The sequence below is a fragment of the Styela clava genome, chromosome 9 (assembly GCF_964204865.1).
Source record: "Styela clava chromosome 9, kaStyClav1.hap1.2, whole genome shotgun sequence".
Lineage (NCBI taxonomy): Eukaryota > Metazoa > Chordata > Ascidiacea > Stolidobranchia > Styelidae > Styela > Styela clava.
The window spans coordinates 13,330,892-13,356,380 of NC_135258.1; the positions used below are offsets into that span (position 1 = coordinate 13,330,892).

The window sequence follows — 25,489 nt, forward strand, 5'->3', positions numbered from 1 at the left end:
TCAAGTATAGTCAAAGATTAAGCAACATGTCATGAAAAGAGTTAAGCTTGAATGTTCCGGCAAACATTGGTAATCATGATGCTGTTTGGCATAATTAAATCGTATTTCCCATACCAAACACAGGTGAAAAAACAAAACTTAATATGTGTGGTTACTGTCGCAAACAATTCACTAACACAAAAAAACAAGAAGAAAGAAGCATTAATTAAGAACACCCTACTCTTATCAATTATAAAACTCATTTCAGATTGCAATAAACCACCAATACATAAAGTACCAAACATATAATTTGAGAATATTACGTACAAGCACTATGGAAACAAAAAGCTCTTCTCCTTAAACAGATTTATATAAAAAAAAGTCCAGCCAAAATAAATGTCCACAATACATGGTCGTAACAATTTAAGACATGTGAAAGTCTGCAACACCTGTTTAAAATTGAGTCATAAAATTTTTGTGATTGTTTTACGAGTTCATACGTCCGATGATGATGTGTTCATAAACCAATATATCTAAATGTATTCAGACCGATTATTTACTTTTTGCAATAGCTGTCGAAGAGAAAGCACCTCATTAGGTCAAAGGACAGTCATTCAACAGACAAGTTGTATCAGGATTATAGAAAAAATTCAAAAGCATGAAAAGTATTAATTTGTATAGCTTGAGAATAATGAGATATATAAATTAATGGAAGTTTTGATCTGGTACTAATCCCAAAGCAATATTCAACTTAAAAGAAACAATATTAACAGATGCATTAAAAACAGAGGTGTGAAAATACTGTTCGAACTGTTTTTGTGGGTTATTTTCCTATGAGACAGGCTCTGTACATACATACAATCAAACAGACTAAGTAAAGTACCGAGCTTTAAAAAATAAAATCTTTCTCTTTCGGCACTGCATGCATAATTTGCATGCTCTTCCCTGTAGAGGTATGAATGAATAGTTACTACCTGTTCCTTCTTTAATGGCATGTCTAAGTCTTCAAATAAAAAGGCTGCAAAATACTACTGAGTGAATATGCCCAAGACATCAGTGCATTTATGCTTAATGAAGGGCGAATCTCAAAATCATGAAATGAGAAAGATAAACTCACACTTAAAATGAAATCAGATCTTGAAATTTTCTTTTACGTTTTTCAGCCTAAATTTCATAATCACTTATCATGTGTGAAGACATTGCAGGATTGGAATGTTCATATTTAACCGTTTCTACAGAGAATCAAGGAAATGTATCACTCTTTACTTGGTGGTTGACGATTGGACATAATCCAAGGAGCAGTGTTACAAATATTATTCAATTTGTCATACTTCTTATAATAACTATCATTGCCATCATAGCAAACATCATTGTACTGGTGGTGATTGTTTCTAATAAAAAATTAAGCAGAATACCAACACACCAATACACAGGTGAGTGAACTATAAATTTACTATTTTGTTAACTTTATTATTAATTTACATGTATATCAAACGAAAAATACATCAAAATTCCATAACTTGGTGGTGTAGATATAATTTAACATATCATTTTCTAAATAGCATAAATAACATAACTACACCTTCCTCTATATAAAGACCTGTTAAAAAACTTGTATAAACAGTGATTTGAATAAACAATCCTAGCTAGGATATATTGAGAATTGACCGCATAACAAAATTGAACTTGTGACGTGATTTTATGAGCCCCCAGTATATCATCAAAATGGGTGAGTATGCTTCACAAACTTTAGCTAAACCCTAGAAGGGGTTCTATAATAATGAGAATTGGTAAAACTGATATATACAGATTCAAGTCTGTAACATAAATCCTCAATTACACTGCCAATCTGTAGTTACTATCTAGGTAACTAATTTTCATTACAAATTTCAGCTGCACACAGCATCAACTATCTTTGGTTCATTTGTGTAGCGCCAATGTTACTTGCATCAAGAATGGCATATAGTTGGACATTCAGCGTAGGAGTATGCAAAGTGATATTATATACATTTTCTGTGACAACTTTCATTGCTATATGGATATTTGTATTTATAAGTATGGACAGGTAAGCAGTGTATTTACTTGTACTGTACTGTAGAGTCCCTAATTAGAATATATACATTTTACCATTAATTACTGCTTTATTATTCAACATAGAATGGCTAAATTGTATCAGTTGGTAGTTTCACATATTGCTTCTTAATGACCTAATGCAGGCTATGCTTGGTGTATAATATTAAAAACAAGTTTAGTTTTGACACTGAGTTTTCTAAAATAAGTCAAAACTTGGCCATGTAATCAAGCATGATAACTATTTTTCATATCCCTATAAAATACATCAGTAACCCAAGTTGATTGAATTACATTATCGGGACATGTCAACCAATCAGTATTTATTGGTTTATTCATCGCTTTCCTATTGTCATTTTATTAAATTGATCAAAAAATTGTACCGAACATATATATTTATTCAATATAGTATTCAACAAATCGAAGCTGCTGTTATAACAAAGCAATTTTAAAACTTGATACTGTAATGACCACGCAATAAGCCATGAAATAATTTATGAAAAATTTCTGGGAATCGAAATATTTAAATTAGCTTTAACTCATTTACACATTTTATTATGTGTGTTACACATCCACTAATATCGTATATATATTCTTCACTTCACCATGAAATATCTTTTAATGTCAATATTAGTAATATAGTTAGTTGACTAACATAGTCCTAGTTGACCACTGGGACATATGGACAATGGAATAATGTCAATGATGATGTAGACTGGAAATTTAATTATATTGATTTCATGATAAATCACTAATAGGTCAAGGAAACATTGATGATGTAAAAATGTCAAAAATCATATTCATAGTTGAGTATTATGTAATGACGATAACGAAAACGTCACATGAAGGATTGTTATATTTACCGGGTGTCTTTTTCTTCAAATAATTGGACTATTTATAAAAGAAACATACATTAAAATAATTTTTCACAAGTTTCATTCCAATTTTCTAAAAACAAAATAATTTTGCAATCAAAATATGCAAAAATTCACAATTATTTCGCTGATAAAATTCCATTATCTCAATGGACAAAATTCAACTTATTTTTGAAATACAATTATTTCTCAAAATAACATTTTGTATAATTCAGATTGTTTTTCCTGTTACCAGGCATGTTCATGTTGTGCAAAGTGTAAAAAAGAGCAAACTTTCGAAAATTTATCCAAAGAATCCAGCAATGGCAACTTTGATTATGGTGGCATTCAGTGTGGTGTATTATATTCCCTTACTACTTTATTTCAACGTATTTCCTGTTGTAGAACATAGCAAATGTGCTAATGAAACAAAATGCCACTTGGGCGATCCTGATGCAGAGGTAAGTCAATGAAATTATATTTGTAAAAATTGCCAATGCAAGGTCATAACTATAACTGAGATATAGTAAAAAAAGTAGTCTTATCTTTGTTAAATGCTCTAAGTCAGGGGTGTTCAACAGGCTGTTGTGGGCCACAACCCAAGCCCTTGTCAACCCTCAGATTTTTCCCCATCAAGCATAAAATCATTTTGGACAGTTTATGTCTAAAAAGGAGATCACATGAGTAAAAATACATACGGTAAGGTTTTTTTTGCTCCTGTCGCTGAATTGAATCTTTCGCCGTTTTGCCCGATGCCTTTATTACTGGAATTCGTTGTGTACATGGAAAAACTTTTTTGTGTGGCCCAGCTAGATGTCTAAAGTTGGTTTTTGGCCCACCACCAAAAAAAGTTATGTTTTTCTGCTCTTTTAAAAAAAAGACCTATTTTTGTATTTCAAACTACTTTTGTATACTCATCTTTTTTCTACCATGAAAATTAAAATTTTGTTTTTCTTCCAGATATACATCTGCTCATCTTTGTGGCCAGATCCAGAAGGAGCATTGGCATGGAACTTGATAATGCTTTTCATAGCATATTTATTTCCGCTAATGGTTATATGCTATAATTATTGGCAAATTTACTCAAATGTAAAAAAAGTTGGGAAAAAAGTAAGAAAAAAGAAGAACGGACGAAGAAGTAATTAAGAATAAATACTTGTTATATAAGTTATTTGGTAAAGGGTTGGTCTGATGGTTACTGCATTAGCAAAACCATGTTGGCTATGCAAGTTACCGATAATCGTTTTGAGAACCTTTCAGTAAAGTCATAACTCAATTCAAGCTGATTAGGTCCCCAAGGGTGTAAAAAAAATTGAGTAGGCCTATGTCAAGCCTTACCTAAGTGGCTGCAACCATAAAATTTTGTGTATACACAAAGGATGTGAGTCATGTATTATATATATATATATATATCATTGGTTCCCAACCGCCGGTCCGCGGACCGGTGCCGGTCCGCGAAGCTTTTTTGCCGGTCCGCGAGAAAATTTTGGTGTTTTGTTGTTTTTATGCCGTCTAAATCGCTTTACCGAGGACGAGGTCGCGTTGGTTTATTACGCAATTTCTCTTCCGCCGTCATATTGCGACATCTTGGCGCCGAGTAATCATACTTTTCGCTTTTTCGGCTCCGATTCATCTCGAATGCGCTCCGATCTCTTTGACGAGGTCGATTAATTACGCAATTTCTCTTCCGCCGTCATATTGCGACGTCTTTCGCGACATCTTGGCGCCAAGTAATCACACTTTTGCTCATCGTGAATGCGCTCCATCGAATCTCGCAAGATTCAGAAACCTAAAAATTGGCACGCGTGCTTTTTCTGTTTTGCATGCTTTTCCTGATTAATATGACCACCCAAATAAAACGTTACGCATATTTCTTTGTTCAAAACAAAAAACAGTCAAGAAAAGTATAATACTACAGTAAAATATGGCAGGTGGTCACGAGGAGCGCAAAAAAGCATGGGCCGCTGAGATCTTTCCCAGTATCTTGAGCAGACAAAGTAGGATTTTGAGCCTGGTGCCAAATTACCGACGACTTTGTCATTGTAATGTAAATTCCCTCCGTTTGAAGCATCGATCAACTGCAGAGGGATTAATATGATGAACCCAATGAAAAAGCTTGATTCAAATTGTGATTATACTTTACAGTCCAGATTTAAAAAAGAATCACTGTCACAATTTTGGATATCTCTTGATAACGAATACCCATCGCTAAGTAATCGAGCAATCAAACTGTTGTCCGTATTTTCAACGAGTTACTTATATTTTTATTACTTATATATAAAAATATTTTCATCACTAGCTTCAATTAAAGCGAAGCAAGGAAATTGGCTGCACGCCGCTGCAGGGCTACGTGTTGCAGAAACTTCCTTGAGGCATCGTTTGCAATCCTATATTGGAAACTAAACAGCAGCAAAATTTTCACTAGAGTTAATTGCGTTTGTACATGATTTGACATGTACATGTTTTTTATGTGAGATGTTTTATGTGTGCCTTCCTTACGAATAATGGGCGCCCAGCACCAAAGCATTACGCAAATATTTTTGGCCGTCACATTATTGGATAGTTTTTCTTCGTGTGAGCTGTTTTTAAGTGTGCCTTTTTTTGTCTAGATGCATATTGAGTGCCCGACATTGCATTGTATTACGCAAATACATGTTATTCTTTTATGTTCCGGTCATTTCAATTTTTTGCCGGTCCGCCAGGGTAGAAAGGTTGGGAACCACTGATATATATGATAACTGAATGATAGGAGTCCTTCAACTTCATACCTATAGTTTATATACAAAAAGATGTTGAAAAATTTCTTGATAAAAGGTGTAGAGTAATCAAATCAATCAACATTTCATGGGTTTGGCAAAGAGTGATTTTTAGTTTTTAGCAAAAAATTGTTTTGTCTATGATTACATTTATTTTACAGTTTCCAAAAGAGAAATGGAGATACGAGTAACTAGAACATGTGCCATGCTTGTTGTACTCTTCGTATTGATGTGGACTCCAATATTTATTGTTCTTTACTTTGTTCAATATGCCAGGGTGAGTACATGCTACAGGATATTAAAAGTGATTTAAAGTAAAACGATAATATTACTACTCTTCCCCATTAAATCATATAACATTTGAAAACTTTTGAGATTTTAAATTCCATTTAAACATTTTCTTCCTCCTATGAAAGACTCGCACAAGAAATTCTTAGACACGATTTATGAAACAGTTGTAAATAACGTGAAAATTGCCCTCAGATGCTTTGTAAGTAGAACACATAAAACATACACACAAAATAATGTTACTCATATCCTTGAATTCAATTTTTTTTTTCGACACATTTTAAAAACACAGTTCACTATGTTTACTCAAGATACTAAATTTCATTAAGTAGCATAAATAAGAACAACATGTAAAAAGGGTTGAGAGATAACGAAATATCTGTCTAAAATGTCTTTTTAAATATGGTGAGCAAAAAACAGTAAAACCTTTGTAAATCATAACTCGAGCAATACTTCAAAGAAACCACTGAAGAAAGCATTGAATTTAATTGAATAAATTTCCCTTGATTAAAAATAAAAAAAGGATTTATGCTATTCACATGAGATAATTAACTGATCTATATCTCCTTTTATTTGCATTAGTTAATCAAACTGAATAGTAAGTTATTAAACTTAAAATTCCAATATTCTGAACTTATCTACTAAAGAGGATTGCAGCAATTGTAATATGGCAATTATTCATGAATCTTGAATTTAAAGAGTAGTATTACATTTAATTCCATAAACGGAAAGTTAAATCAAAATCAATTCCAGATTTAATAATATGATATGAACCGAAAATCAAGGTCTGTCTGAATATCATTCAAGATACTCACTGATTCTTTTGTTAATTTTTTAGGTACAAAGAAAAGAGTCCAATGTCGTGTCAGCAGACACATTTTACTGGATATTTTGTTTAACATTAGCAAATGCTACGGTTAATCCAATGGTTTATGCATTTTTCAACAAGAAATTTTTAAAAGCTTGGGAAGACTATAGGTATAGTATACTTCTTTCTATAAATTACTGAATTACATTCAGAATATTAATCAAACTTCTTGAACTCCAACTTGTAATTTGAGTTCATTTACAATCAAGATATATCTAGCAATTCTAAAATGTATATAGCTACACATTAGTATGCAATACATAGTATTCCCTTTCCTCCTTTTTCATGGCAATGTATGTATGTATGGCAATGTATGTTACCAGATGTTTCACATTTTTTTAAAAATGGACTAGAAATAATTCATTCCTTTTGTTTCTTTTTGATCTCACAACAGACAATCAACAGTTATTTTTGTATGTAGAAGCCATTGTAACTCCATTATTTTAAAAGTCAATTCACTTCACCACTAATTCCAAATTAGTATAGATTCTAATGACCAGAAAAAAATTTTGAAAAACTGATTATTAATTAATTATATAATGATAATAATTTGAAATAGAAAAAGAATTTGCTCACTTTGAATTCTACTTTTAAATCTGAAGTTTTATGAAATAAAATTTTAGCACTAAAATTTTAGCAAAGGATTTACTGGAATCATTCTTTCGCATGAAAATTATTACGGCATCCAACATTTAACCAAACAACTATAACTAGCAATAAAATTGTCTTAAAACATTTTACAAGTCTTCTAGTAGACAATATAAAAATTACATAAAATCTAACAATATTTCACAAAATTTATTACTGTCATAATAATAATGAGCAAAGGATCTACTCGTCTATCTCCTATTGTTCACATTTTTTTAAAAGAATATGTATTTGTATAATGTCTGTGAACTCGGCAAGCCTCTTTGAAGATAAGATAATAAAAATTGTGAAGCATTTGATACATTTGTTATAAGGTTCAAATATTATGAGCGTATTTCAGTGAAGTAGGGTCGAATGTATAAACTGATAAAAAATATTTCCAATTTTTAATCTATATTTGTAGTAAACTAAATTACATAATGAATATTTCCCAATGCCATAAGCATTTCAAATTTCCAGTTTCTAAATTAACCATGTTGTTTTAAAAAGGTTACGAATATATCAACCATTTGATAAAAATAGATCCTTTAAATTCATCAAGTAAATTAATGATGATGACATATAAGATTTTGAAAAATATTGCTAGATGCATGTGTGAAACGAAAGATAATATGACATTCATACTCACAAAAAATCTCTTAGCTATTGTAAATTTTCTTGAGGATAAAAACTCAATTTATTCCGATTATCAATTAACAGTTAAAAACGATTTAATACAGATTACCAATGATGGAAAAATGTTCATGTTGGCAAGAACTGGTGAAAAAGTCAAAAGCATTAAAAGTTGAACCAACATCTCAAAGTACTTCATCTTCAAAAAATAAAACTGGACGAAAAAGTAACAAAAACACATCATCTGATCCAACACCTCTAAAAACTGTGTCCTGTATTATAAACAATGCAACCCATGAACAGGAAGACGGCAGAAACATTAATGAATGTATACAAAAAGAAGTGGAAGTCATTGTATCTGCTCCGAAAGAAGATGTTGAATCATAGCTATATTATAACAAGATGCTTTTTATATTCATCCTGAATTCTTTGGGTACAATCACACGCAAACAGAAGTTCAAGTGTTCCAATGTTAAATAGATTTCCTCCAGTTTCATGGAGGTAATTAAAAAATTTATGAGTTCTGTTTTTTTGGTCAACCTGCTTTTACTGCTACATTTTTGTTCCATTTTGTTTGTTTTTAATATTTCATTCAAGTTGAATATGGTCAAATTCTATGTTATAATAACTCAATTTCAGATCATAAAAATTTATTTGATGTTGAACCTTGGCTTTCGCTGCTCGATATCAAATTTTGGTTCCCCGTGGCTTACCTTCCGCAGTAAAAATATGTGTTAAATTTCATTTATTTTTATATAAATATGCACTTTATTTTTTTACTGGATTGAATAGAAAAAAAAACTTGACTATAACTACATTTTAAATGTTAAATTATGTTACTAGATCAAGATTTTGTCTAAAAACGATTACAGGTAACTTAACATGCTCAAACAGAAATGGGAAAGGACCTATTTGAATAAACACACTGGCTTGCATCATATTATCACCTTCAAATTTCTTATACAATTTTAGAATTGACTTTGTGTGTGACGAAAAAAGACACACATCCTTTTTTTTTAAATGCAAGTTTCCTCCATATATCCCAAGAGATAGCAGCAAAATCAATAAAAATAAATTCAAAAGCCAAGCATAGTCTCACAAAATATCTCGAGTACCATATTCTCTTCCACAACTGTTTTTTATATCTCAATTACAATTCATTTATTGCATAACTACTGTATTCATTGTGTGTATTAATAGATGACAATGTACCGAACGTTTGCAAAGGTACCGGTATACTATATTAAAATATCAACTCATGACCAGAGGTCATAAGCACTGTAGTTTCATAATACTGAAATTTATTTATTGTGTGTAAATATAAACTGAATAAATACATGGTGTGCAACAAGTTATTATAGATAAGATTAGTTTTAGATAGATATGTTTTATTATGTTGTGGAATTCTTATCGAAAAATGGCACATGTCACTAAGACTATGGAGTGCCAGATCCTTTTTCATAGGTTCGCCAGCCAAGCTTCAATGAGAATAATTGCAGCTTAAGATGAAGTTACATATTACATTTTAACAGTTATTATTCAAAATAGCTTCTGATTTCCATTTTTAGCAAAGTCTCCAAATTTTGAAATTAAGTGCTAACAAACATCTTCATGCAAAAAAGTAGTAACAGCTATTTATTTGAAGTCTACATTGTCTTCTATAACTGGGAGTAGGAATCGATAATAACAGCCTTCTATTTATTGATATTTAGCAAACATAGGAACTTTCAAACTCTTCCAATTTTCGTTTCATTCAATATTTGTGGAATTATTCTAAATGCGAATCTCTATGTTGCAACATTAGCAGTGTATATGTTATATCGAATATATTTATTTTGAGATTTTCCACAAATGGTCTTCATCATGAAATTCTTTATAGCAAAGCTGCTTTCATAATTATGAATGCAATCATGTTTATTTGGTTTGATTTTGTGTTGTATCATATCAATACTATAACACAATAATAAAAATACAACAAGACAAAATAAATTATTTCACAACAACAAAGTTATTAAAGAGCTGATGAAAAAAAAATTTTGTTAGCATATGTAGAGTAAGTAGTATATCTTGACTTTACAACTCATCGTAAAATTGAACAAAAATAGATAATTTTTTTCAGTTTATTTACCCTAATTATTTCACTTCAATACAGCCTTCCATCTACAGAAATTAAATAATCAAGTATGTTAGGCCATAAATCTAAAAATATAAAATCTCTTACCAATTCCATTAGTTTCTTTTCAACAGCTCTTGTGTCTAATTGTACTTCGATGGGAGAAGAATCTGAATCACCAGCAGATCCATCATCTTTCACTTGCTGTAAAATTGGAATAGGAAATATTTTTTCCCAACCAATACTACTTTACTGATATTCAAGTTTGCAGCTTCATTCCAATTTTCGATTACACTAAACTGATCAATCATTTTAAAAACTATGTTGTATGTCAAGGTTACTTTGTTTTCATATTCTATACATCCCCTGATAGTTCTCAAATAGGGAAAATTAATGTGAAATCATTTCTGGATGAAATGTTTCCCAAATTCCAAATGCTGTTTATTTGGAAATAATTGTTGGTATAAATGTAAAACTAATCATACTAGAATTGCCTTTACTTATGCACAGGAAAACAATATTATTACATTTAATATACATGGCGACTCAAAAAAAAAACAGAACTCAGGTCATTTAGATTTTAGAACATAACGCATTCTAGAAAAAACATAACTTTTGTGAAAAGTTTCCTGATTACAGAAACTTTTGGATACAATCACACACAAACAGAAGTTTAAGTGGTAAATAAATTTCCTTCATTTCCATATAAGTAATTGCAGTAACTATGAATTCTGCTCTTGGGTCACTCTGTAAATTCAAATCCTCTTGATGAGTGCTTCATAGGTACCAATGCAGAGTAATAAATTCAAAAATTTGATAAAATTTAATAAAATAAGCACCCAAGGTTGGAGAGGAATTTCAGTCGGATGAAGGCTTTTCCTTCTAAGACTTGCAGTTGATGGTCGACGAGTTTTCTTCAAAATATGCTGAAATATTTGTATTATAAATAGATATCGTCACCAAAGTCAAATAACATACTATTCTGAATGATTTCTAAAATAATAGTGCAAAAATATCAACACTGTTTCGATTGGATTTCAGCAGTTTTCATTAAATTAAGTAGGTAGTTTTCAGTTCGGTAAACAAATCTCAAATATACAGTATCATGGAATGGAAATATTGAAATGCAAATATTCTAAATTATTGAACTAAATTTGTTATTAAAATTAGGAATGGTACGGTACTTCTCATCAGTATTATGCAAACCAATTCATTTCACACAATCTTAAAAGCCTGATTATTTAGCCTAATTCCAGTAGGTAGTAGTGGAAAATATTGGAACTGGTATCAGAAAACATACCCACTCCAATAAAATTCAGGTTATCACAATGATTAAGCGAATCACAATAATTCTGCAATGCTTCAATTTATAAAAAATATCACAATTAACCCTTTCCATGCGATTTTTATTTTTTATTAAATAATCGTGTTTGCTACGCCGACTTTATGCATTTGTACCCCCACAACTAACTGACGGCTCGTTGGAAAGCCTATTTAAAGAGCTTGCAATTGGCAATTAAAAAAATTTTTTTTTTCAAAAGGGGTGGTCTGAGTCACAAACCGGATAGAAAAAAGGCATTTTTTTTTTCTTGGGTGTTGAAACTTCAAACTGTGATAAAAAATAGAAATATTCGCTAAATCCTTTACTGTTACCGCTTCTTGGTTGGCAAACAATAACATAATATTGCTGTAGCAATTTCGTTATCCAACTCAAAATACTTTGGTAGATGGAAGGGATAATATGTCTTCTATTACCACTCAAAAAACACCGAAATTTGCATAAATTTCAAAAACACTCCCTCGTTCCGGCGCAAATAAAATTCCCATGGTAAATGAAAGCGAGATTTATCGTCGCTTATGTTTATTTCGAAGAAGACTTCCTATCAATAAACTAAAACCTGGAAAAACTAGACCAACAGTTTGCGACCGATTGCTAAATAAAACAGTGGAGTACATCAACGTACCCGCCGCAATCTAGCAAGTTTTGTCGTGGGTACGTATACGTGCCCACCGCACGGAAAGGGTTAAATGAAATACCTTGGCTGACAATGGCCTATCATGAGCAGAACTAGTCTTCTTCTTTTTTCTATCTTTCTGCATCGATTCAACAGCAAATACAACATTCATTCCTTTTTTCATCATATCTTTTGCATCTATTTCAGCACTCGCAAATCTAAACAAATATAAGCAACAGTATAGTACTTAATAACACTCAAGTTTGAAAGGACAAATAGGGCACCAAATATAATTTCCGCATTCAGAAAGCAATTCAGAGTATTCCAAACCAAAAGTAAGTATTGCAGGGAATATTGAACCCTTCCAGTATTGTTAACAATAATAGCAACTCCTCAGTATTAGCCATAAAACACAACATAAGCTAATAAGAAAAAATTTACATCAGTCGATTTCATTTCTGTTAAAATGATAAGGATGTCAGAGCATAATTATAAACAACTCTATATAAATAATTGCTAGGTTTGCTTGTGTTTGCAGAGTCCAATCCCATACAGGATAGTTATGTGCAAGATACGATTGATGAATTATTTGCAGTAAGGATGTTCACATAACCACTTCAGTTACAGCTTCCTATAATAAGTGCTTGCACCTGGAATTTTAACTGGATAGTTACTCCCTTTTAGTTTTTATCCCCCAGGCTAAATATGAAAATACTATCTAAACACATAGGCCACTGTGACAAATACTTACCTTGATTTTATGGGTTGTGTTGCAACAATTTCATCTTTCTTTTTTTTTGACATTTTCCTAATAGCTTTTGCTACAACTACACCAGTAGAAAGTTTCTCTTTCAAATCAACTTTCTTCTCAGCCTTTGAAAACAATGAAATAGATGAAAGATTAGATTAGAAAAGATTGGCCGTATTTCATAGGGTAGAAGGCAATTTCACACCTTTACTCTGAACAAGGCTCTGTACAAACAATAAGGCTGTAATATTGCTTAAATAACACCCTGGGTAAGGTGGTGGGCACAGGGTTTGAATGAGATATATCAGGAACATAGTGAGGTCCAGTGCTTATATTCACTAGACAGGCCATCGCATCTTCTTTGAGTCAAATAATCCAACATAACTACCTTAAGTCTTAAATCTAATACAGTGCCTTCAGACACAAATTAAAAGTAAAGAGTCTTTTTCACTTTACTCACAAACCCTTTTCCTGAAAAGAATACAATACTATGCTTTCATCAGGCTACTAGAACGATTAATGGAATGGACATAGAATATTAACTACCTAATCATCTATTCCTAAAATCCTTTTCTTTTTCAATATTGGTGGACAATACTAAGAACATTTTATCTACACAAACACAATAAAAAAAGAATAAAATATTTCCCAAAATAGAGTATAATCTAAATCCAAATAATCACATTTTCAAAAATTTATTTTGTAAAGATATTCCTGGTTTATTCCACTTCACAACTCAATGCAGTGAATGGCAGAAGTCCAAGATAACACTTGACAAAGTTACAGGTTAATAAATAATACTTCATAAAATAATATAAGTCTTTGTACTCGACATAACATAGAAGTACATTGGCAAACAGAGAATAAATCAATATATACCGTAACTAAACACTTCATGACAACCATGTAAAATATGATATACTTTGCCAGTATATTTGAGTACAGTACATTAGTAAATATAAGTTATGATATGGAACCAATATTCATGGTTTGGTTTATGGCTTTGTTAATAAATATGTGTTTCGTAAATTTTTGAAGATTTATCAAATTTTTTCTGGGGAATTTGAAATTAGACATTACTATGTTAGTTGGGATATCAAAATATACATTTTTGGCTAATACAGTTAGGTCTATTGCTTTAACCACTAACGCGCTCTAAACATACAGAAGTAGCACAATGAATATAATAATCTGGTGATTTCTTAACTATAATTCCCTTCCAAGCAACGTTTAGGATTATTGTATTAACAAATAGATCATGATAGAATGAAAGAATTTATCAGCAGAACACTATATTTATCTGTCAAAAGTTATTACATCTGTCCATGAAATAATACAACAATATAGAATTTCTAAAAAATTAATTATTTCCAAATAGGCTGCAAGTTTTCTTTTCTAATAATTCCTGTCGAACCCATTTAATATCAAATATATCTAATTGCTTATCATGTTTTTTGCAAATTCTCTTGTATTAAAAGAACCTGTTCACTGCATTTATTCAATTTTATGACTGTAATCTTCTATACCAATATAGGCTCCTAACGAAAGCAGCATAGGCAGCACTTCAATAGCAAATGTCATTCATTTCGAAGTAAATATTGATATTGAGAATAATTCCAGACTTATTTATTACAACAATACATATCTTAAAACATTTTAATCCATCTATAAAAAAATTTCAAATATTTTTCTAATACCAAATTTCAATCATACCACATTGTATACTGTATACAACTAACCAGAAAGAAACATTGGCAAATAATCAAGGGCTGTTTATTTAAACTTGCACTTCAACTTGAAACTATGAAATCAATAATTCCTAATTACCATCATCCATGGATGGTCGGGTGCTTCTTCTAATACAACAATGTCATCTTCAATAAAAAGACATTCTTCATTTGAATTACTGAAAACACTCTCAGGTGGAGTTGGCCCAGGCGATATTCCAAATTCAGGAAATATAACATCTGGGTAGTAAAAGTAAATTTGTGAATTTGGAAACATTTTATATAGTAATCTTCAAATATACTAATGAAAGCCTTTTTTGTCATTCTCTCAGAAATAGGACTGTATCAATACCGTAGTTTGGTTTTTTAAACTTTTTGCCAGCACTTCATTTTGATCTAATTGTGTTACTAAAATGATAAAAATAATGACTTTTCTAGAAAAGGTTAAATATAAAAAACTCTCATCGTCATCGACACTATTTAGTCATTCCACAGTTTATAGAAAAAACTGGATAACCCCATGAAATGATTACTTTACCTGATGTTTTTGTAACTTTATCGTGATCAGGAGAATTTCGTGGAAATAATGTGTCAATGATACCAAATGATTCCATAGATGTTGCAGGAGATAAATATGTATCTGTCATTGCACACAATGTATGTTCTGAACCTTCAGAATCATCACTCTGAATGCCATTTTAGAAAAAACATTGTCAAATATAATTGCGTGAAAAGTAAGTTATTATAATTTCTATCCTACATCTAGTATGTGATTATACATACCGGACATACATAGTAAAATCTAAACAATTTTTGTAATTTTTTAATCAAACAGGCAAAACTGGCTGAAAATCTTCATTCAATCATAAAATAGGGGTGTCGACAATATGAAATAATCATACTGAAAACAATTGTCACCAGTCAGGTTATCTATAAAATTTTATACTATGTCTACAATCAATGATAGTAAGTGTATTTCATAAACTAAGTTATCGGAGTTATTCCTATAGCCTATATAAAAAAAAAAATAGACATCATGGAACAATAAATAATTGTTGAACTAGAGATTATAAATTCAATCACACTTCAGTGCAGTGCACGCTTTAGGGTCGTGGTTGGAATGTCACAGAGTCCCAGTAGTTGAAATGAAGCCTCATTTAAACTATGAAGCATCATTTACCCCAGCTTTATCCTCTTCTTGCATTTTTTTTAAGTCAATGTTATCATTTCCTTCAGTAGCAATAAATCCATAAGGTACAAGATATTTATACATTGTTATTGTACTTGGTTTTGATTTTGTCTTTAAATTGTTCTCATATCTTATAGAAGGATCTTCATAAATATCAGATTCTAAAAATAGTATTAAAAATTACACAATCAAATCTAAAATAATCAAGGGCATCCACAATTTTGATAGTGAAATGAATCACAAAGATAATGTCAGCACAGAAACTATTATTCTAAAACATAGGATAGTACATCTTGAAATAAGTATTTCGAAAGATAACTAGAAATAACCTATCATACCCTTAAGCATGTACGCATAAAAATACTATTTATTTTAATGTATTGCAAACTTAAACTAGTTTCATGTAGCTTAATCAATACAAGGTATCCTATTGCACATTCGAGCTATACATCAATAACTAGCAAGAAAGTTTACTCCACAAACTAGTTTCAGATATGTCCTTTAATGAATACAAGACAGGCCAAAACCTGAGTGTATTGGGTTGGGTGTAGCAATGTAAGCATAAAAGATTGGTAAAAAACAATACAGTGGATAGGGGTTATGTTGAAAACAATTTAAAAAATGATGAATATAAGTAACAAATGCTAAATATGTGTGTTGGAAGTAAAATCAAGAAAAGAGTTTTAATGCGCCATATACCCAGGGTACTAGTGGGCTTAGCACTTTCATCAATGAATGATGCTCAATAACCCTCCATGTTCTTCATCAGTGTCACATAGGTTGGTGTAAAGTAACGCGTAATTTGTAACCACTGTATGAATATACTGGGCAGTGGAATAAAGTTTGTTTCATTTAATTTTATATTGAGGGACTCGAATCCAACTCCTAACCCATTGAGTTATTGCAGTTTAATTTTTTATTAGAAAACAGTCATGTTACTGCAACAATCCATGCTTTTATATGACAATATCTTATTAGCCATCTTTACAAATTATCCAATAAGCATGGCAAAGTGTAAAATATTTCTATATTACAGAAATGTTTCTTCATAGAAAGAGTATTTATTACCTTTTTCTACATTGTCTGATAATTCGCCACTTTCTTCATCCAATGATAATGTCTTGTGATCAATAAGAAATAGGTGACGTTTCCAACCAATAATAAGATCACCATGATCATTTAGAAAATCACAACATGTCAAATCTTCACCAAGTTTTATATCAGTGAGCAATGTTTTATTCGAATCCCAGATTTTAATGAAACCATCAGCACTGAAAACAATAGCAATATTCTTACAATATCTAGATATGTTGAAATGAACATATAAGATTGATGAGCACAATTAATAATTTTGGAAGGTTTTTGATCCAGGGAATTTTTATCTATACTTTTTTGTACTATGCTTTTTTTGCATAATCACTGAGAATATACCAGGGTTTTTCTAGCTGGCTGCTTGGCCCTCCAAAGGTCTGTAGAGCGAGGGCCACAAGGTTTCACTGAGTATCATTTGTGATAAAATTGAATTTCGTCGTTTAAAATTAGAGTGACTGTGATTGAATAATTCTGGCACTGTAATAAATTTGTTTTATTACTTTCATTTGTTGGCTTTTAATTAATAAATGTGGCAAATAAAATCAAATTAGCCTTTTTGTTGATGAGCAGGGGGCCATGGAGTGTTGAAAGTCTTTGAAAGGGGGGGGGCGGCAAAGAACATGACAGTGTGAATTGTGATACCGAAAGGTATATGCAATAAACTCAATAAATTATTATATTAGTATATTATTATGTCTTCATATAGTCATATAATGAAATTCTAATATTATATACAAAATTTTACAGCCAAACAATAACCTCTTTATAAAATTGGACATTGCAACATCATAATTTTTATACAGCAGATTATTATAGAATTTTTTCGATTGAAATGATTTACAATAAACTCAAGCTCTTTAATTTATAGCTAAAGCATTATTTAACGATTAGAAATATGTATAATTATTTGGCAATTTAGAATATTTAGAAGTGTCCTGGAATAAAAGTATCAGCAATTCTGCTAAAAAGACAACTGAATACGCCAAATACTCAATTTAATATTGGCAAATCAAATTATTTTGCATGAACAGGGCCATTGAAGCATTCCGAACGTGGCTGAAATTTATAATCAGAAATTTCATTTCTACATCATTGTGAACATTTGATTAACAGACAACTTTAATCTCATTGATTTGCAGTGGCAACACAAAAAGCAAATTTTTGAAGGAACCATAAAAAAGAAATCATCATGAAATTTTATTAAAAACTCCCATTAACATACGTGAAAATCTATGAAGAAAGAATAAAGACTTTTTGTAAAAAACAACATATTCAGTGAATATAATCACAAAACAGCAGTGATATGATTCAAGTGAAAATAGGGCATGCATGCAATATTTTATCAGTGTATGAATTATAAAATGTGTGATCAATGAATATAGGTGAAAATCAAGCATGCAGATATGAATGATGACGGTGATAATATAATACCTTGGCAATCAAGAAGACCTAAAATAAAGATATTCGTTAAATGGTTTCCACAACAAATGCTTATTCATTTGTGTGCAGGAAAAACTTTAAAACATTGTTAATGCTAGTATACTATACCTAGCTTGAATCCTATCAGGTATATATAAAATTCCTAATGAGTTGATTATTTTGAAGGTAATTTTAATGACTAATATTCATTCATGTTAGGCATATTATAGAATCATTTCAGAAAATACTATAACATGATCTAAAGGGGAAACTTGACAAGAAATTTATAACCTCATGAGACTAATGTTTGAACATGTATTTTATTTCACCAGTTATACATAATATCCAAAATTAAAGATTTTTGGTCTGATTTACTGAGCAAAGCTCGGAATATAACAAAAAGAAAACAGAACATTCTTATGAAATTTATATTAATTGGGTACTTCACAATTATATTAGGACGAGTTGGAGCTGATCGTGGAAGTGATACAATCAACAATAAAGAAAATACATACATTAATTGGCGCTTTCGTATGTGCAACAAGATGGCGGACATCTATACATAGTATGTGTACCAGGTTAGGGTTAGGCATAATTTTATTCCAATTTTCCTTATTTTAGTTCTATTACGAGTTCGGGGACTAGTCAAGTGACTACTGTGGTATTTGTACCTGAAATTATGGCTTAACTCTAACCTGATACACATACTACGTTCCAGTGTTCTTCATCTTGTTGCACATACTACGGGAGTACCCAAAAATTTATTCAAGTGCACTTATTCAAAATTCAAATTCTTTATACCTCGTCACAATGATCAACTCTTAAAATTTGGCATGTATCTTGACTTTTTACATTAAGAGTAATAAAGATACAACTGAATTTTGAAAATGGATATCCTATTTACACAATTTAGTTTTCTCTATAAAATCAAAGTTAAATTTACAAGACATAGCTTTACCTGCAGGTGCAGAAAACATTTTGTTTTTTACAAGCTTTTACATCAGTAATTTTATCTTTATGTTCAGAATGATTTTTGTCATGTTCTATCGATGAATCTGCATTCTCATCGGTTGGGGCAATCGAGAAAAGTATGACCTGTCCATTTGAATGACCAGTGATCACAGTGTTGTCCAGTATAGTATAACATGTTGTGGTTATAGGAGCTGAAATTTTGTAAAGCAATTCCAGTTCTGGTAGTTTCCATATCTGAATAAAAATATGGCAATTTTCGATGAATATAATGAAAGCAATCCAACAATTTTCAAGATATTGAGGAAATAGTAAAACAAACAAAGCCAAGGGATTGTCAAGTATTGCTAACCAATTTGACCAAATTGAATAGAAAAGTTGTTTTTACCCAAACTATGACTAAACAAAAGATAATTATAAATGCTCATGTTGTATTAAGTATTATCTCGCTTTAAATGGATAACAATATATCCAAGAATTTGCTTGCGTCGTGAAATGTTTTTGTCCCTTCATTTACAATGTATATATGACTGATAACAGTGAAATGACTTATAAAGCTCTACGATAGGTGTACCGTTCAAGCGGTAGGAATACGCTTTTCATCGCACCGCTGATTACCATACATGGGTTCGTAGGTTCGAATACTGTGGAGGATAACTACGTGCAACAGGGTTTCTGGACTCCTCGCCATCACCACTGTAGAGTGTTTCTTTCAAGCTGAGCAATTATGGCTTTTTCCATCATAAGATCCATGCATCTAAAACAAATAACTGGGTAACTGATTCCATGCCTGACATGAACTGGTAACCGGACATGAGGTTGTGGTGGACCATATGATTAAGTCGTCTTATCACCGTTTCTCTTTCTCGGTATAAATAAGGAAGTCCTATCCTAAATGCCAAAGGCTATTTTATAAGTGAACTCACGTAAAACATAACATTTAAATTGTTGTTAGTTTGAGTTATCAGCCAACTTTTTTCGTTTTCATATTTCATAGATTTAATTGCATCTTTAGAAACTTGTAGTTCACAATATAGAAGACCACGTTGTTTTTGATCTAAAAAAATAACTCGACCATCTTCAAGCCCAAACAGAAGTAAATGTCTGAAAAATGATTAATTAAAAGTAATTTGTAATATTGATGATCGCAACACGAGAAATGTTCAATAAAAATTAAAAAAAAGGAATAAAGTCAAATTTAATCTGTAATTTTTTAGTTTAAATTGACCCACAACAAGATGTGAATACAATTTTTTACAAATTATACATATGGTACATCTTTTCTGGTTTCATGATAAAAATTCTGTTTTTTTTTTACAAAAACTTTGGCTTTGTGGAATTTCCCTCCACCTAAGTATTTCTGCCACAATATTGACTTGATTTATTCCAAGTCTCATGTCAAATAATATTTATACTTATTCTACTATTCTAGATTTAGTTAAGGTCTTGCAACCTAGATCAAGCTAGTCAAAAATGATTGTCTTTCATAGTCAAACTATTTCACAAGTTTCACACAGAAATCATTTTTCAAATTAGCAAGTATTAAACGTAATTGAAGAAATATACATTGGTAAAGCTTTTGTATTAAAAAGTACCACTTACCTTGATTTGGCACAACAAAGTCCAAGAGGAGAATGATATTGAAATCCATTTTCAGAATAAACCGCAAGGATACAACAGCAAGCAGATGATTTTGTTTTACCAGATAATATTTGAGTACATCTAAAAGATAATATATTATTGGTATAGAGCGTAATTCAAGCAGTTGAAATTAAAGATGTAACTCATTTGATACAAACCAAATTGAACAATATCTATACTTGAAAATGGTCAGTATTGACAATTTCCCTATGAATATGTATAAAGTGGTATAGAGTAGTGAAGTATTATAATTGTCAGGTTATTACTCAACACCTAGAAATCCAAGGAACAATATTCAATTAAATTGATAAGTAAATATATATAGCCTATATTAAAAGATATTTTGAGTTGTTCAGCATGTTTTAATTACTAAAATTAAATTGAATTTTCGATTTAGGTGATAGTGTATTCAAGAATGAGTAAAATTAAATTTACTACTTTAGGGGTGAATAACCAAGTTTCATTTGGAAACACGTTTCTATTTTTGAATCATATTTTTATGTTGAATTTTCTGCAAATTCTGAGTTGAAATTTTAAATTTTGAAACAAAACTGCTGCCTACCCGTGCATTATTTTTTTTTCTTCAAAACTACGCAAAATTTGACTAGATATAGATGTTGTTGAAGTGCTTTTAGTCGCAGGTTCAAGTTCTGTATCTGTGGAAGATTCTATGATTCTTTCTTTTAATATTACAGGAATGTTCCATGCAGAAATCCTGAAATAAATAAAAATATTTGTGAAAAGCAAATTTGAACTAACGGTATTTATAAGTTGTTTTTGTGCGATTGAAGCATATTGCAAACATTACACATGAAAGCAATCAAATAACAAGTCTATATACAGTATCAATTGGGGATATATTCCCACTAATCTAGAAATTTAATTTTATTTTATATAAAATCTTTTTCTCTGATGTGTCACAGGCATACTCAAACATAACTCATGTTTGCTGGCAACAATATCGAGCTTTTTCAAAAGAAAAACTTCAAAATATACATAAGACAAAATTTCAGCGAATTCTAATACTTGGTTTGAAATATCTGATAAAAGGTTATTTAACACGAATGATATTTGTCATATCAAACCTCACGAATTTCAAAAATATTTATAGAACTACACCAAATTAAAAATAAAAAAATATATACAATAACAATAAAAAAAAATAAGAAATTCTGATTCACTTAAATATTTTGATATCAAATTCTCTATCCTCACCTACAAGCCGGATCAGTCTTTGCAGTATAAACCCAAATCGTTGTTGGATTTATCAAAATAAAGAATAAATGATGATATCGAGAAGCAGTTACATCACGCACATTGTCAAGCAAAGATACAACAGGCGGCGGTAGAACAGTACATAAAGCAGATGTGTTTGCTGTTGATTGACTGAACAATCGAACGCTACCTGAAAGATTTATATACATTATATATAATTCAGGCGAAGTAGATCAATGAATAGTTTTGTAAAATTGTTGGTTATACTTGTTGGGATTTTATTGTAAAAAAATTGCTTCTCGTCAGAAGTTACCCAATTAATTTTGAATTCCCAGAACTTTAAGATGAAAGAAGTAGCTAGAAGGCTATAACTATTAGTTCATTTCCAATTTCTCTGAATCCTATTAAGTCAGATTTTCACCCCAAATTATGCTTGTGCCTGCCAACATTTTGCCACTGTCACTCTTGTCCTAAGACCTTTTCAGCAAACTCATATGCACAACCTTAGTTATTATATATTTTAGCATTGGTCACTTGTCATCCGTAATTAAAATTATTAATAAGCATAGGCTGAAAATACCTTCATAATGGGAACTCATCTAATGCTATCTATAACTGTATTTAAGCCAGTAATCTGTACTATACACATACACTATACGCTAGCATTTAAAAAAAAATAAGACTATGAATATTAAAATGTGAGTTTTTTCTGCATGACAACTGACATAGCCTACCAATTTATCACTTAAATGAAACTTTTATGATTTGATATGAGCCTCCTGTTGAAATCATGAGCAAAAAACATTTTGGTAATATAAACAAGACTTACATTCAAGAACACATTCAAGATTCAACTAATATATTTAAACGTTCATAAGAAGGGCTATTCCAAGTGACTCATGTTTTGTGTCATTGTCCAATCAGTTGCTTTATGGTTTTTGAACAAAATTGCACAAAAGTTACACACAACGGTTACTTAGTGGATATATAAAATATAGTAAAATATAGCATGACACTACGGGGCGGCAAGTCCACCATCCATTAACATTTCATTGTGTTATGTTAAGAATTGTCGCGCTGGTGCAGCAGGAGCCCATACTATTTTCGGGTGCAGTAGCTGAAGGACCTCTCTATGTGTTGCTCAAGTTTCTTAATGTAACACTGTAGAGTCATGCCAATAATGTGCATATTGTGTGTGACACTACATTACATGACACTACGGGACATTTTTCCACTTTGGACTATCATCTCTTAAAATTCTAGCAATAAATCGGCGAATCGCTGAAGATAATATGTCCTACAGCACTGTAAAAAGCTTTATTAACTCAAGTCCAGTGAATCTATTTAAAATGAAATAACTGTACCAGACAATCAAACACTTCGTGTTATACGAGTCATCACGAAACATGTCAATTATATCAAAATTTCAAGCCACTTTGTGTAAATCATCAAAAACCTGGGTGGAATTTTAACTTTTTCGGTGAAATGCATGCAGCTCAATGAAATTCAAGTGTCTTTCGACATATAAAATACGAAACAATTACTTTCACTATATTTAAAAAAAAATTGATGAAATTCAACAGTTGGGAATGGCCCAGAACATGACACATGAATAAGAATAATACGCAGACAATAGAGATACTTGCCATCTTCACCAACAGCCATAAGCCTCTTTGTTTTACCAGAATGGTTGAGAATTTTCAGATCAGTTATACAACACCTTGTATGTCCCCAGAATGAAACAACAGCATCAAACTTGTACACAGATATCTGAAATAATTTGATAGGTGAATAGATGACCGAAATTTTAAAAATAAAACATAGTTGTTGGAATCAGCTGAAGATTGGTAAACAGATTGAAGATAGGTTAAAGCTTGTGGGATCAAGCCCCATATCCGCTATCTCACTCAAGGTGTAATGAATTGAGAAGTTTATACAGGAAGTCAAAAAGTAGGGGTGGTCTTTTCAAAGCACAGTAGCCACTTAAAAAACATGTATTAATGACTTCTTTATTAGAACATTTCTCCAGAAGAAGGCATGAAAAATCAATGAGTTGATATGGTTTCATCCCAGAATGCCAGTTTGTGGGACAGTCCCTACTCCTCTTTTGTAAAACGAGTACTCCCGTAGTGTGTGTACCAGGTTTGGGTTAGGTCATAATTTTATTCTGATTTTCCTTATTTTAGTTCTATTACGAGTTCGAGGACTGTCTGCGTTAGTCAAGTGAATATAGTCAGTCCCTTTACACAACTTGATGTAAAGTAGGCGAACAAAATTAGTTGCCTCCATTGTGGTACACACATTTCTGGAGCGTTAAGTAAGCAGTTTACATTTTTACAGGAAATATATATGACTCATTACAAGATACCTTTTTCAAATTGGCACACCATATCATTCCATCATCAGTTAAATTCATCCATCTTATTCCCTCAGAAAATACACTCAAACTTGAGAATAAATCCATGGTATGAAGAGACCACACTTTTATTGTCCCATCCATAGAACTTGAAAATACCAGGCCTGGTATATCAGGGTGAATGAGAATGCTGGACAAGCGACCAAAAAGAAAATTCCAAACAAACATGGTGAAATATTAAATGAAGATATAATCTGCATACAAGCAACTTTAAACCATCATATTAACCATTGAGTATACTGAAAAATGGGGGTAATACTTGATTTTGAACATGATAACATTGAGAGAAATATTTCCACATAAAGTAAAATTATTTTACTAATACAAATTCAAAGTTGTCAGGCTTCACTACATTGTTACATTGTTCAGCAAAAACCATTATAATGATTATGAGTCATGATTCAGGGGTCTTTCAACATATTAAGATGAATATAAATCCTCATAAAAATCCTCATACAGAGTCTTGTTTAGAGTGGAGGTGCAAAAATAATAGAATAATCATATTTACTCTTGCTAGTATCATTGCATTATATGCACAGGATAGGATTTTCCTATTTATTTTGTGAGAGAGGAAAGTAGGAAGATATTTTAACAGTTTAATCATATACCGTAGTTAACCATGGCCCAGTCATTCAATGTCAGATATTAAAGAACTAGTTGCTGGTTACTTGGGTCATATGCCTTTACCAGATGAATAGACGGTTCATACTATCATACCATTTATTAGCAGACATCAAATAAAATTCCATACCTAGTAACAGGTCTAGAATGACCTCTCAATGTACAAACATGTCCTCCAGATGCTCCCCATACTTTGACTTCACAATCAACACTTCCAGTTAATAATGTTCGATGAGTTGATGAAAATCCAATACATGTTAGTGCAGCACTGTGAGCCCTGAGCAGAATAATATTAAATGCAATTAGATA

The 25,489-nt window shown here is 31.2% G+C and overlaps 2 protein-coding genes across 3 annotated transcripts in view; one reads left to right on the forward strand and one right to left on the reverse strand.

Moving 5' to 3' along the window:
• The window catches only part of LOC120338981 (uncharacterized), a 51,290-nt gene that overhangs the window by 21,251 nt on the left and 4,550 nt on the right, over positions 1 to 25,489 (reverse strand). For both annotated transcript variants that reach the window (XM_078115913.1, XM_078115912.1), the window contains exons 6-21: positions 25,311 to 25,457; positions 24,512 to 24,689; positions 23,790 to 23,913; positions 22,144 to 22,333; positions 21,491 to 21,643; positions 20,890 to 21,009; positions 20,214 to 20,391; positions 19,277 to 19,524; positions 16,876 to 17,078; positions 15,799 to 15,968; positions 15,157 to 15,304; positions 14,719 to 14,858; positions 12,895 to 13,016; positions 12,226 to 12,361; positions 11,028 to 11,114; positions 10,297 to 10,392 (exon numbers count right to left, since the gene is read on the reverse strand). In XM_078115913.1, the coding sequence (XP_077972039.1) occupies positions 10,297 to 10,392; positions 11,028 to 11,114; positions 12,226 to 12,361; positions 12,895 to 13,016; positions 14,719 to 14,858; positions 15,157 to 15,304; positions 15,799 to 15,968; positions 16,876 to 17,078; positions 19,277 to 19,524; positions 20,214 to 20,391; positions 20,890 to 21,009; positions 21,491 to 21,643; positions 22,144 to 22,333; positions 23,790 to 23,913; positions 24,512 to 24,689; positions 25,311 to 25,457 (2,440 nt within the window). The remainder of the gene's footprint in view (positions 1 to 10,296; positions 10,393 to 11,027; positions 11,115 to 12,225; positions 12,362 to 12,894; positions 13,017 to 14,718; positions 14,859 to 15,156; positions 15,305 to 15,798; positions 15,969 to 16,875; positions 17,079 to 19,276; positions 19,525 to 20,213; positions 20,392 to 20,889; positions 21,010 to 21,490; positions 21,644 to 22,143; positions 22,334 to 23,789; positions 23,914 to 24,511; positions 24,690 to 25,310; positions 25,458 to 25,489) is intronic.
• Positions 989 to 8,623, forward strand: LOC120338982 (free fatty acid receptor 4-like). The gene is made up of 7 exons (XM_039407009.2): positions 989 to 1,412; positions 1,873 to 2,044; positions 3,160 to 3,364; positions 3,864 to 4,041; positions 5,821 to 5,936; positions 6,786 to 6,925; positions 8,183 to 8,623. Exons 1-7 carry the CDS (start codon positions 1,166 to 1,168, stop codon positions 8,460 to 8,462), a joined length of 1,338 nt encoding a protein of 445 aa, XP_039262943.2. The 5' UTR covers positions 989 to 1,165; the 3' UTR covers positions 8,463 to 8,623.

What these genes read in the sequence shown, in the direction of transcription:
- LOC120338982 (XM_039407009.2), top strand. Translation starts at nt 1,166, where the DNA reads ATGTGTGAAGACATTGCAGGATTGGAATGTTCATATTTAACCGTTTCT. An exon ending in ACCAACACACCAATACACAG is followed by an intron (nt 1,413 to 1,872) that starts GTGAGTGAACTA and finishes TACAAATTTCAG; the next exon opens with CTGCACACAGCATCAACTAT. An exon ending in AAAGCTTGGGAAGACTATAG is followed by an intron (nt 6,926 to 8,182) that starts GTATAGTATACT and finishes GATTTAATACAG; the next exon opens with ATTACCAATGATGGAAAAAT.